Genomic DNA, 12,257 nt, shown 5'->3' on the forward strand with positions numbered 1-12,257 from the left:
GAAATAATTTGCTGAGCTACAGAGGTAGTGACTAAGGCACTGTCACCCCAGGAGCTCTCTACTCTTAATCTAGACTGCAGAATATTTTCTTTCTTCTCCTGACTCCCATTTTAAAACTCTGGCGGAAAATAATTAGCCTAAACGAGCTCCTTGGTGGAATCATTGCACTTGGCATTGTTAGAAATACAAAGAGTATTATTCACTTGATTATCTAATCTATTTATATCTAAAAGTTTCTCCAGTATTTACGTTTGTCTGTTAGTTTCCAAAATCTGCCTAATTCCCAACAGACTCCACATAAAGACATGGTATAACAGGATATATCCATGGTCTCTCATTCCTTTCTGTCAAGATATGAATGGTCTTTAAAGGCCCCACTTGCTGCAATGAACCAGAAATATCTTCAAATCTTTAACAAAAGACCTACATTTTATGACTTTGTAAATTTAAATTTGTTTCAGCAGGAGTGAATAATTTATTATAGCTGTAAAAGGAAGGAAATATGTAGTCGCTTTTCTTAACTAAAGTAATTCAGATTTTCAAAGAATAGCCCTATTTGTAAAGAAATTATGCATGTGGGATAGGGATGGTTTTGTCTCTGTAAGTAAAGCATTTTTTTTAAAAAAAATCAAAACTAATAAAACCTTAAGACACAAAATAAAGGATGAATTTATGGTGTCTTTGGTACCTGTAGTATGTGTGGCAGATTCATGTTGATGTCTGGGGATTCCAATTTTTATATTTTTATTGTATTAGAAAAATATTTTTTCTTACACTTGGAAGGAAATAATGAGATGTGAAGGAAATTTTCATGCAGTATATAAAAATGATTTAGATTATTAAAATAATTAAATTTAAGTGTGAAAAGATAGGGAATGTCTACTTAGGTGAATATTTTTAGTTCAAATATTTTTAGTACATAATATTCAAGAAACATGTTTAGTTGTTCTACAGAATTTTAAACTTCAACCTGACATCTGTACTTACTTCTACTAGTGCTTTTACTATCACCCAATGACTTTAGGTCAGTGAGTAACCTAAAGTTTGGCTCAAAATGTGTGATCATGGAAATAAAACGAAAAATGCAGAGGCACGGAAATATGGCTAAACAAAGCGTAGGCTGATTAAAATTTTTATTTTATTATTTTATTTTATTTTATTATGTTTTTTGAGACACGGTCTTGCTCTGTCACCCAGGCTGGAGTGCAGTGGTACGATCACAGCTCACTGCAGCCTCAACCTCCCAGGCTCAAGCAATCCTCCTACCTCAACCTCCCCAGCTACAGGCATATGCCATCATACCTGGCTAATTTTTGTTTATTTTTTTATAGAGATGGGGGTCTCATTATGTTGCCCAGGCTGGTCTCAAACTTCTGGGCTCAAGTGATTCATCCATCTGAGCCTCCCAAAGTGTTGGAATTACAGGTGTGAGCCACTGCGCCTGGCCCAAAATATAGTTTTAGAGCTTGCTCATCACTGCCTAGAAATTATAGGCTTAGCTTTTGTTTGTATATAATTTGTAAAGTCTGTTACCTTGACCTTTCAGCAAAATGGATAACACCCTCTGTGTTTAAATGAAATAAATGTTATTCCATCAACCAGTGACCATGGATTGCCCCTGAGGTGAAAATTACTAGTTACCAATATGTAAGAGGTTGGGAAAATATTTCAAGTGGATCAAAATCATTGTTTTAATATTGTATTTCATGTAGTATTGCAGATGAAAGAGGAATATGTAACTTAAGAATTTATTTCATTTTTTAGAAAAAAATACTATATATAATTTTGGTAAATAATACAACCACTAAAAAAGATAATCAAATAAACGCCAATGAAATTTTCATCTACATTAAAAGCTGAAGTTTCTAGATGTGGGTTGCTTGATTATATCTTAGAGCTCAGGACTAGAATGATGTAATATTTTATTTTTCTATTACAGATGACTTGTTTAAAGTTCACAAGCTTAAGCCAAATCTGAAGTGGCGACAGGCTTTTGACAGCTACTTAAAAACTCTGCCTCCATACTACCTATTAGTATGTATTTGTGTGTATATATGTATTAACTGTATCAATGATAATTCTTGTCACAAGAAATGTTAGTGATCAAAAGCTTTTACTGCTGCAATAAGAGAGATATCTTTTTATTTTACAGATATTTGTGTCGTCACTGTCTTCTCAAATCATGTGTAAGAGTTTGGAGATGTCATGGCGGCACAAAAGAGAGCTGTTTTCTCTATTTCATTCCTTTAACTGCCATGGTTATTTTTATAAAACACATCTATGTTTCTCTCATTAAAAGTAACCTTATGAAATTATAACATTGGAATTTAAGAATAAATAGATCTGGATTCATATATTACATCAACTTTCCTTTTTAACTCTAGAAATTCTCAGTATGGGGTTTCCCTCTGGAAAAAGAAAATCTGAAGACATTACAGTTGCCTATTGCCTCTTAAATGTGTCCTAGACACAGCATGAAGTTGGGGCACTGGTGGTGGGAGGCGGAATCCAAAAAAATTAAGAAATGACTTGGCCTCATTTTGGTTTCTATAATGTGAAGTATTCATGATTTTGAACTGGTAATATAATCTAAATCAAGATTACCAAAATAATTTCAGAGGTTGATGTGGTAACCTTTAAGCCAAGTTTCTAGAGGTGAAAAGGCAGAATCTTAAATGGTACCGTTGGTGTCACTGGGAGGAGAAATTGGGGTGTGTTACTGTTTACCATGGCAGTAATGGGGCAAACAATAAAATGCAATGTGAAATGATTTGATGATTTGGGAAATAAGATTGAACGCAATTTACTTGTTTGAATTTGCTGTTACTTGCTCTTCTTATCCCACTCTCTTCTGATTTTTTTTTACTTTCTGCTCCTTCTCTGCTATTTTCATTGCCACTTTTTAATGTTCCATGTTTGGTTTTATGTGCAGCACCTTGACTTCTAAGAAATGAATCATGTCCCTTTGCCCCTTATAACTGAACTTTGAGTATTTTAAGATTTATTCTATTCTTACTGTTGTGTATTTTGTTTCCTTATAGCCATTAAAGAAAGCACTAAGGATGATGGGAGCTCCAAATCTGATATCAGATAATTTAGATTGTGGACTTAGTTACAGTGTTATCTCTTACCTTAAAAAACTCAGCCAACAGGTAGTATTGGTAAAAACAAACAAACAAAAATCCTTTGCCCTCAGAAGTGCATTTCCTTATTCTTTAGTGTAACTGTAATTTTTCAAATTAAATGTGTATATATCTCTACACTTTATGGATTAGTAATAATGTGATTCTCTATGGCTTCTAGCTTCACCATTAAGCTGCAGTTAAGGGTCTGTCAGTATCATTTGATGCTGTGCCATTTCTCCTTTTGCCTGCCAGCTTGTCCTACCCACAAGCTGGTTGATATGGGGCAGAGGTTTAATAGACTTCTCTCATGGGTCACATTTTGTCTATCTTCAACCTAGTTCCTCCTCAGATCACTCTGGGCTACAGCATCCCTCCTGTTTAGATCAGCACGCTGAGGCATGGTGTGATTAAATGACTTGTCTGAGATTAGTTTTCAGGCATGTGAAGGACTTATACTCACATGCTAGCCCTTGGATAAAGAGCTATATGCTTTTCCCTGGAGAGTGGGGAGATGAGACCAGTGTTCCTCACACTGGAGGGTGATAGACCCCAAGGGGAACTGAAGAGTGGAGCTCAGTTTCCTCTCTTCTCACCCTCCACCTGTTCCTCATTTGCCATTATTCACCTTGTCCCTTGCCTGCCCCTCTCTATTAGTACCTCATCCTCCACTCACCGTTCCTTATCATACTTCTCACCTCTACTTAGCCCATTCTTGTAGGATGGAAATATTTGAGAACTACTGAGTTAGAACTTTACTATCATATGAATGTGTTATGTTATATGAAAAATTAATGCAGCAGTTTTACTTACCTTATGCACAAGGGTATTCCCAGGTAGGGGACAATAGTAACATTCGCAGTGGTGATAATACTTCAAGGTGGATGTGTTTGGAAGTTTGGCCTTTAGGAAATGGAGAGTAGTGAGCAAAACATCAGATTTCACCAAAGAAACAAAGTGACTCCACAATTGAGATGCCGACAGACCTTGCTGGGAACTGACAACAACTTCAGTATGGTCTGGAGCTTACCAGCTCCTACCAGGACAGTGTGCTTATAAGTGCGAAAGAAAGTAAAGGCAACCCCAGATTTCTAATCTACCAAGTGTCCCCCTAACCTCCTTTCCTCTCTGCTAATAGATTTTTTGTGGTTGTTGTAAATGTTTTGGTTTGGTTATTTATTTATTTATCTATCTATTGAGCTATCGATTTTTTTTTAATTTGATGTTTACCTAAGCCTTTAAGGCTGTGTCACCAAGGTATGGCCACAAGGAAGAATAGTGTACAGAGATTTTAATTCATGCAAGTTCTGGGACCTTTTGGGGCGCATGTATCATTTTACGAATGAGCTTTCAACCATTTAAGGAAACAGCTGCTTCATTTGCTCTTATCTCATATTTCATGACTTAAGAATTTTTTAGCGATAATTAACATAGACTTAATTCCAATAATTAGGGAAAATTAATAAACATCTGTCACCAAACCACAAGAAATCCAAAATTATTTTAGGTTTACCAAACATTGGTGGAATTCCATCTTTCTGAGAAAAAGAGAAGATCATAGCTAATTTATAATAGCTCAAATTACTAATTTAATAACTGGGTCACCAGTGTTTCTTGAGCCATTTCAGATGTATGTAAAACATAAAATATGCCAAATATATATTGCTATAATACACTCAAGCAATATTAATCAATATGGTATCACAATGCCTATTAAGAGGCTTTTTACAAATTACTTACTTGGTAATATCTGTTAAATTAAGCATTATCTTCTAAGACCTTTTTTGGATAGTCAAATATTAGAGATAAATAGTTTAATTTTTTCAGACCTTTTTTGGATAGTCCAATATTAGAGATAAATAGTTTAATTTTTTCAGATATAATGCCAGTTGATGTGATCTGAATTTTAGCACTAGTTTACATGTATAAATACAGAGTCTTAAACCTTTATGTCTGAGTCTGAAATGAACCTGTTCACTTAGACTAGATTTTATAGTAACAAAATGTGCTTTTAAATGTCTATGAATGAAATTTTTATTCATGGTTTTTATTCTCTCCATGATTTTATTATAATTTTGACACTAGACAAGAAAAAAATATATTATTTGTCTTTCCTGCCCCCTATCTGTTTGCTGTGGTAGTGCAAAGAAGCACAGGAAAATGTTTAATTATCCATTTTTCTGTGATTTGTAATTGAAAATTGTTCTGTGGGGTTCTGAAAGTATTATCTTTCTTAAGTAGTAAAAATGACAGTGGTAATGTAGATGTTTTTATAACATACTATGTACTTTCATTTTAGACCAAACTAGAGTCAGAACGAATACTAGCATCAGTGGGGAAGAAACCTCCCCAGGAAATTGGAATTAAAGTGAAAAATCATTCTGGAGGTGGCATGTCCTTGACTCACAATAAAAATTTTAGAAAACTATTGAAAGAAATCACAGGGGAAACTGCGCTTAGACTGACAGAATTGAACACCAAAGAATTTGCTGGCTTCCAAATTGGGCTCTTAAACAAGGTAAATTGTGACATAAATAGTTGGTATTTGTTTGAACTTGTCTGATACATTTATGTCTTTCATATTCCTTTAGTTTTGAAATAAGGGACAATCCTATTTTGCAGTTAGTAGTTAATAATGAACCAGTTTAGGAATTGTCAGCATATATCAATATGGAATTAAATGGACAAGATATGTTTTGTGGGTAACGCCCATGAAAGATAAAGAGGAGATGAAGCTGGAGTAGGCAGGCAGAGCTTCCAAGCTACAAAGCTGACCCATCACCTGTGAGAGGAGGGAGGAATGAAGGAGAATTGGGTGTGAAGAAGCTCAGACACTGGTGTACCTTGGAGAAAGTCTTGGCCAGCACAGTGGGGACCTCTAGCACCAAGATTTCCCATAGAGGAGGGCCACGCTGGGCAGAGCTGGCCAGGCCCTAACACCCTGCCATTCTCTGTTACTGGCCATGGGCAGCCTGGGAAGGGCATGGCCTCAGCTCAGTGCTGCAGCGGATCCCTATGGCACCACAGCAGCGGGAGGCTCTCTGCTAACTGCACTCCTTGCAGGATCAGCCATTGCTTTCCTGAAGGGAGATCCCAGCAGCTCACCTCCCCTCCATGGCTGCCAGAGGAATACATCTAGAGTACGAGCAGTGGTCCTGCAAGGCGGCCACAGGTATCAATCTCGGGATTTGGTGTTTTAAATGACATATTTGAAAAGGGATAGTCCCAGTGGCTTTAATACCCTGTAGGTGTGTTACAACGCAGAACAAGGCTAGCAAGTGGAATTTTGCCACTGGGAAAATTCTACTGTAGTCAGTTGTATTGATATAACACTCTTCAATAACATTTTAAGAGGGATAAGTATGACATTTCTATATTAAAAGCCTTAGGAGTAACTGAAATTATTTGTTTCATTTCAAATAGGATTTGAAACCTCAGACATACAGAAATGCTTATGATATTCCCCGTAGAGGTCTTTTAGACCAGCTGACCAGAATGAGATCCAATCTGCTGAAAACACACAAGTTTATTGTTGGACAAGATGAAGGTAAAATAACTGTGAAATACTTTTTTTTTTTTTTTTGGAAAATGCCAGGCATGACTTACAGGAGGTGTTTATTGCATAATGAGTAGGCTATTTTATAGTATTTTAATGTTTAAAATGCCTGTTTTCACTGAATCCCTATGTCTGTTTACCAGGCACATTTTTTTTTCAAGTTTAAGGGCAAGTGTGCATTAATCAGCACGTACACTACACGTGCCATGCTTTAGCTATTGTAAGCTTCAAACAGCCCCAGGAAATAGATACTGTTTTTATGTCCACTTCATGGACATGGAAACTGAGAGTGAGCATTTTAGTAGTTTGCCCAAGTTTAGCCAGTTGGAAAGTGGCAGAACCTAGGTCTGTCAGATTTCCCAATCTGCACACCCAAACACTAGAACACTCAGCCTACTGTGATAAATTCAGTAGAGAATACCTCATTTAAATGAAAGTAATCAACCTAATGGTATCCAGGATAATTGTGACTATTTACAAATTCCATTTACTCCATTTTGTTAATTTTAAAAAGGCTCACCTGTTTACTAAAATGAGCAAATCTTATTCTGGTCAATTCCCTGAAATTATACACAAAGTTTTGTGTGTAAGAGGGCTTTTCTAGGAAGAGAACCTACAGATTTAATCAAATTCTCAGTGATTAAGACCTACTAACCAAGATTCTCTGGATGATAAGCGAATGCCGTAGAGCCTAGACTCTTGGAAATGCAGAAGTTATGTGGTGATTTGAGTTGGGATGGTGGTGTAGGGTCAGCCCATTCTCAAACCTGGTTTGAAGGCAAGGGAGTTGTTCTGATCCTAGTGATGTGAGCCTGTAGGCAGTAGTAATGGTAGACTAAGTTATGATTGGGATGAAGAGAGATGATTCTAGATCCTAGAATGCTAGATTCGAGACTTTAAATACTATTCGATGCCAAGACACACACTGCTAAACCAGACTATGATCATGTCTTCTCGAAAGGACCATACGCTTCAGCTATAAGCATCAATTCCTTTTCCTGTGATTTTGCAGATTCCCTTCATAGTGTTCCAGTTGCACAAATGGGTAACTATCAGGAATATCTGAAGACATTGGCTTCTCCACTACGAGAGATTGATCCAGACCAACCCAAAAGACTGCATACTTTTGGCAATCCATTTAAACAAGATAAGAAGGTAGGATACCTATGCCTATGTTTGCCTAAATTGGGATATTCTTGCTATACAATTATTTTCTTTTTGGCAAGATGAATACAAATCAGAGGTTCTCCATTTGTTTGTTTAAACAATAAAATTTGACACCAAGGCTCTTAGTGGGAGCCTCCTGATGCAAGAGTGTGTTGGTTGAATAAAGTCAGAGCTGCCATGTATTGAGTACTAGTAGGAGCTGGTGTTTTAAATGATCTCACTTAATGCTCACAACTGTTCTGTAAGACAAATGTTACTGTTTGTCCTTTAAAAGGGAGAAATCAAAGGCCGCAGTGGTCAAACGCCTTACCTGTGACATAGCACATAAGAGCAAGGATTTGAATCCATGTCTTTCTCACTCCAGAGTCTATATTCATTCCACCACACACTAATTTCTTTAATATCAAAATCACAGTTTATTTCCTGTTTCCATGATTCATATCTGTAGTGCGTGATCTAGAAAATGATGAATGTGTCCCTTGAAATATGAAGTACTAAGTGATGTTGTTTTACTTGAATGGTCCTACTAAAAATCTAAATGTGGGGCATGTGTCTGTGTGTGTGTGTGTGTGTGTGGGGTATACTGACTTGCCCATTGAAGCATGAAAACAAATGGGATTATAGCTGCACTCATGGAGGAGACCATTGGTATTAAGGCTTAGACCACACAATAATCTCTTTTGTGACAAGACTAGATTGAAAGGTATTCCACCTCACCTAAATCCTCAATTTATCTTTCTATGCTTCGCTTTCCTCATTTTGTAGCACTGGGGATAATAATTACACCTAACTATGCTGGACGAGGTGGCTCACGCCTGTAATCCCAGCACTTTGGGAGGCTGAGGCAGGCAAATCACTTGAGGTTGGGAGTTTGAGACCAGCCTGGCCAACATGGCAAAACCCTGTCTCTACGAAAAATACAAAAATTAGCCAGGCATGGTGGTGGGTGCCTGTAATCCCAGCTACTCTGGAAGTCTTAAGCAGGAGAATCACTTGAACCTGGGAGGCGGAGATTGCAGTGAACCAAGATCGTACCACTGCACTCCAGCCTGGGTGACAGAGTGAGACTCCATCTCAAAAAAAAAAAAAAAAAATTACACCTAACTAACTAATAGAACTCTGCATAATATTAAGTGAGTACATGTACATTGTTTACAACACGAACAGGCATGTAGTTAATTCTCTGAAAATGTTTTCCCCTTTCTGTATTGTTTATGAGTAAAAAATCCTTTGGAAAAGTCATTTATTATTATTTTATTCAAATAATGAGGGCACATATTTTTGGATTATTCTTGGACAAGAACAGCTCTTGGCTAAATTTCTATACTGCTGCCTCTCATCTTTTATCTACCCCCTCAAGAGTGAAAAGCCTCCTCACTGCCTGCCCAGCACCAAAGTGGGCATATTTGAATCCCTGTGAGGCTGCAGATGGGGGAGTTACATTTTCCACCTGCCTGCCTTTCAACATTTACATGCAGCATACCGTACAGTGGTAATCAATGTTGTTTAATGATACGAGTTTGAAGCATAAAAAAAGAAATTATTTCCCTTATGAAGAGTTGATGCAAAATAGTTCGTACTTCTCTCATTTTGGTTGAATAATGCTGCTTATTTGCAAGCTTTCTGATTAATCATTATTGTAGTATGTTTTGCTTGGGACAACATCCTGTATGTTAGTTTCCTCCTTGTTCCATTTAAATTGGATTAAAATTGAGTTGCATATTTCTAAGAACAAAGTTGGGATGGGGTAAGGTAAATCTTTGGCCCATGATTAAGATTTATATTAGTTGGCCAGGCGTGGTGGCTCACGCTTGTCATCCCAGCACTTTGGGAGGCCAAGGCGGGCAGATCATGAGGTCAGGAGATCGAGACCACGGTGAAACCCCGTCTCTACTAAAAATACAAAAAATTAGCCGGGCGTGGTGGCGGGCGCCTGTAGTCCCAGCTACTCGGAGAGGCTGAGGCAGGAGAATGGTGTGAACCCGGGAGGCGGAGCTTGCAGTGAGCCGAGATCACGCCACTGCACTCCAGCCTGGGCGACAGAGCAAGACTCCATCTCAAAAAAAAAAAAAGAAAAAAAAGATTTATATTAGTTAATCTGGCATGGGATTGAAAAAAATGAAAGAAAAAAGACATATTAGTGATATAATGCAAGATTGATTATGTACGCATATTAAGAGTGCTTGCAGTTTTATAATAGTGGAATTTTGGTCTTTAATGAAATACATTCATTTATGTGTTTTTTAGGGAATGATGATTGATGAAGCAGATGAGTTTGTAGCAGGGCCACAAAACAAAGTGAAACGTCCAGGGGAACCCAACAGTCCTATGTCATCTAAGAGAAGGCGGAGTATGTCCCTGCTGTTGAGGAAACCACAAACACCACCTACTGTAACTAACCATGTGGGCGGAAAGGGACCACCCTCAGCCTCGTGGTTCCCATCTTATCCAAACCTCATAAAACCCACCCTTGTACATACAGGTATAGAGTAGTGGTTGTGATTTCCTTATGGCTCCTAGAGGACTAAGACGCTAAACAATTTTGTTTTCCTTTTTGTGTTCCTTCCTTTGTGTTCAGTTTGTGTTCCTTCCTTTGTGTTCAGTTTGTGTTCATTAAGTAAGCCATTACTAAATCATCTATGTGGTAGGTACAATAAACCCCACAGGGAGCAGAGACCCTGTTTCAAGGATCTCAATCTACATGAGGTGAAAAAAATTATAATTATATAGTAATTAACACATAGTAATTAACAGTAATGAATACATTGCTTAGCAAGTAAACACCACAGTAATTAATGGAGAAATGGAAAGAGGTGAGCATGTTTGCTGCAACCTTTTGGAGTGGCTGCAAGGGTGAGGAGGATAAAGCAGGTTTCCCTGGCAGTAGGAGCAAGCGGACTCAGCAAGACTGGATCTGCACTTGCTCTTTGTGTTATCACCACCTATGCATGCTCTAATCTGGTGCAGTCTGGTATCTGCCTCCTCAGCCCCACTGAAACATTCTCATCAAGGTCACTAGTGTGTGCAGCACATTGCCATTCCTTCTCCGCAGCATTTGACACAGTTGTTCACTCCCTCCTCCATGTGTACGTTGGGTTCTCAGACACCATAAGCTCATAGCTTTCTTTTCCCTCTAATAGCAACTCCCTTTCATCCTCTTTTTCTGGTTTTGCCTTTTCTTTCCACCTCTAAATATCATAGGGCCTCAAAGCTCAATCCTGGTACCTCTCCTGTCCTTCACTGCACTCTCTTCCTAGGTGACCCCATGCAGTCTTGGGGCTCTAAATTTGATTTATGTTTCAACAACTCTGATATTTATACCCCTAGAATATAAATTGCTCCTCAGTTTCAGACTCAGACTTACTTGTGGACATGCATCTCCACTTAGGTGTCTAATAGACAAATAAAACTCAGTAGGATTCATGAGTTTCAACTGAACTCTTGTACTTGCCCATCTCCAAAACAGCTCTACTTATAGCCTTCCACATTGCAGATAATGACACCATCCAGATATGTTCCAATAAAGCTTTAACATCTGTCAGGGTTGAGGAGGGTAGAGAAGCTCTAGATTGTAGTGTTTGCAGATTTCCTTCATGTAAATAATGCTAATATTTATCAAAGTCAAGCTGTCAACCTGAAATCATTGAACCAGAGTCGGGAAGAGTGCTCTGGAGGGCAGTTGTGCCCTGGCTCCTGCCACACTTCAGCACTATTTGCCCAGCAGTTCAGGTGACAAACTGTAGAGTCATCATGATTTTTCTCTTATTTTTCCCTCGCTTTGATACCTTTCACAAGTTCAGGAAACTTGATGTTCAACATAATCCCTAAATCCCACTATTTCTCTCTATCCCTCCAGTGCACACTGCTGTGGCCTCTCACCACGCTACTACAATACCTTCTTATCCCAGCTTCGTGTTTCTAATGTAGCCCCCATCTATCACATACTCTCTAACCCTATGGCCAGATAATTATGTCTGCATGTATATCACATCATGCCATGTCGCTCCTGAAAACCCATCCTCAACTCTCTTGAGCACCCAGAAGGGACCCTGAACCAGCTTTAGTCTGCAAGACTGCACGGCCTGGCCTCTGTCACCTTCCCCTAACACAGGAGCCCCTGGGGCTCCCTCTGCTGCTGTCTCCCACAGGCCTGTAGATGGCTTCCCCAACACCAGCCCAATGCTGCTTGTTTCATTTGCTCATTGTGCATGTACTGTCTGACTGCCCCATGAGGATGTGAGCTCCACAAGGGCAGGGAACGTTGCTCTCTGGGCTGTTTACTACTGATCTCCAGCTCCCGACACACTGCCTGCCACAGACAATGAATAAATGAAAGAGGTGTCAGATCTGGAGTGAAAAGAAAGTACTTTTCTGACACAGAAAAGAAAGTACTTTTCTGACACAGAAAAGAA

General features: G+C 38.5%; 1 protein-coding gene across 9 annotated transcripts in view; it reads left to right on the forward strand.

The window, feature by feature from the left end:
- The window catches only part of INTS6L (integrator complex subunit 6 like), a 58,255-nt gene that overhangs the window by 42,706 nt on the left and 3,292 nt on the right, over nucleotides 1–12,257 (forward strand). For 2 of the 9 annotated variants that reach the window (XM_032757681.2, XM_058441530.1), the window contains 6 exons: nucleotides 1,940–2,034; nucleotides 3,042–3,152; nucleotides 5,422–5,640; nucleotides 6,546–6,669; nucleotides 7,691–7,833; nucleotides 10,093–10,327. In XM_032757681.2, the coding sequence (XP_032613572.1) occupies nucleotides 1,940–2,034; nucleotides 3,042–3,152; nucleotides 5,422–5,640; nucleotides 6,546–6,669; nucleotides 7,691–7,833; nucleotides 10,093–10,327 (927 nt within the window). The remainder of the gene's footprint in view (nucleotides 1–1,939; nucleotides 2,035–3,041; nucleotides 3,153–5,421; nucleotides 5,641–6,545; nucleotides 6,670–7,690; nucleotides 7,834–10,092; nucleotides 10,328–12,257) is intronic. The other 7 variants (XM_032757690.2, XM_032757682.2, XM_032757691.2 and 4 more) reach the window with 5 other exon arrangements.

This window comes from Hylobates moloch, unplaced genomic scaffold (genome assembly GCF_009828535.3).
Source record: "Hylobates moloch isolate HMO894 unplaced genomic scaffold, HMol_V3 SCAFFOLD_7, whole genome shotgun sequence".
Lineage (NCBI taxonomy): Eukaryota > Metazoa > Chordata > Mammalia > Primates > Hylobatidae > Hylobates > Hylobates moloch.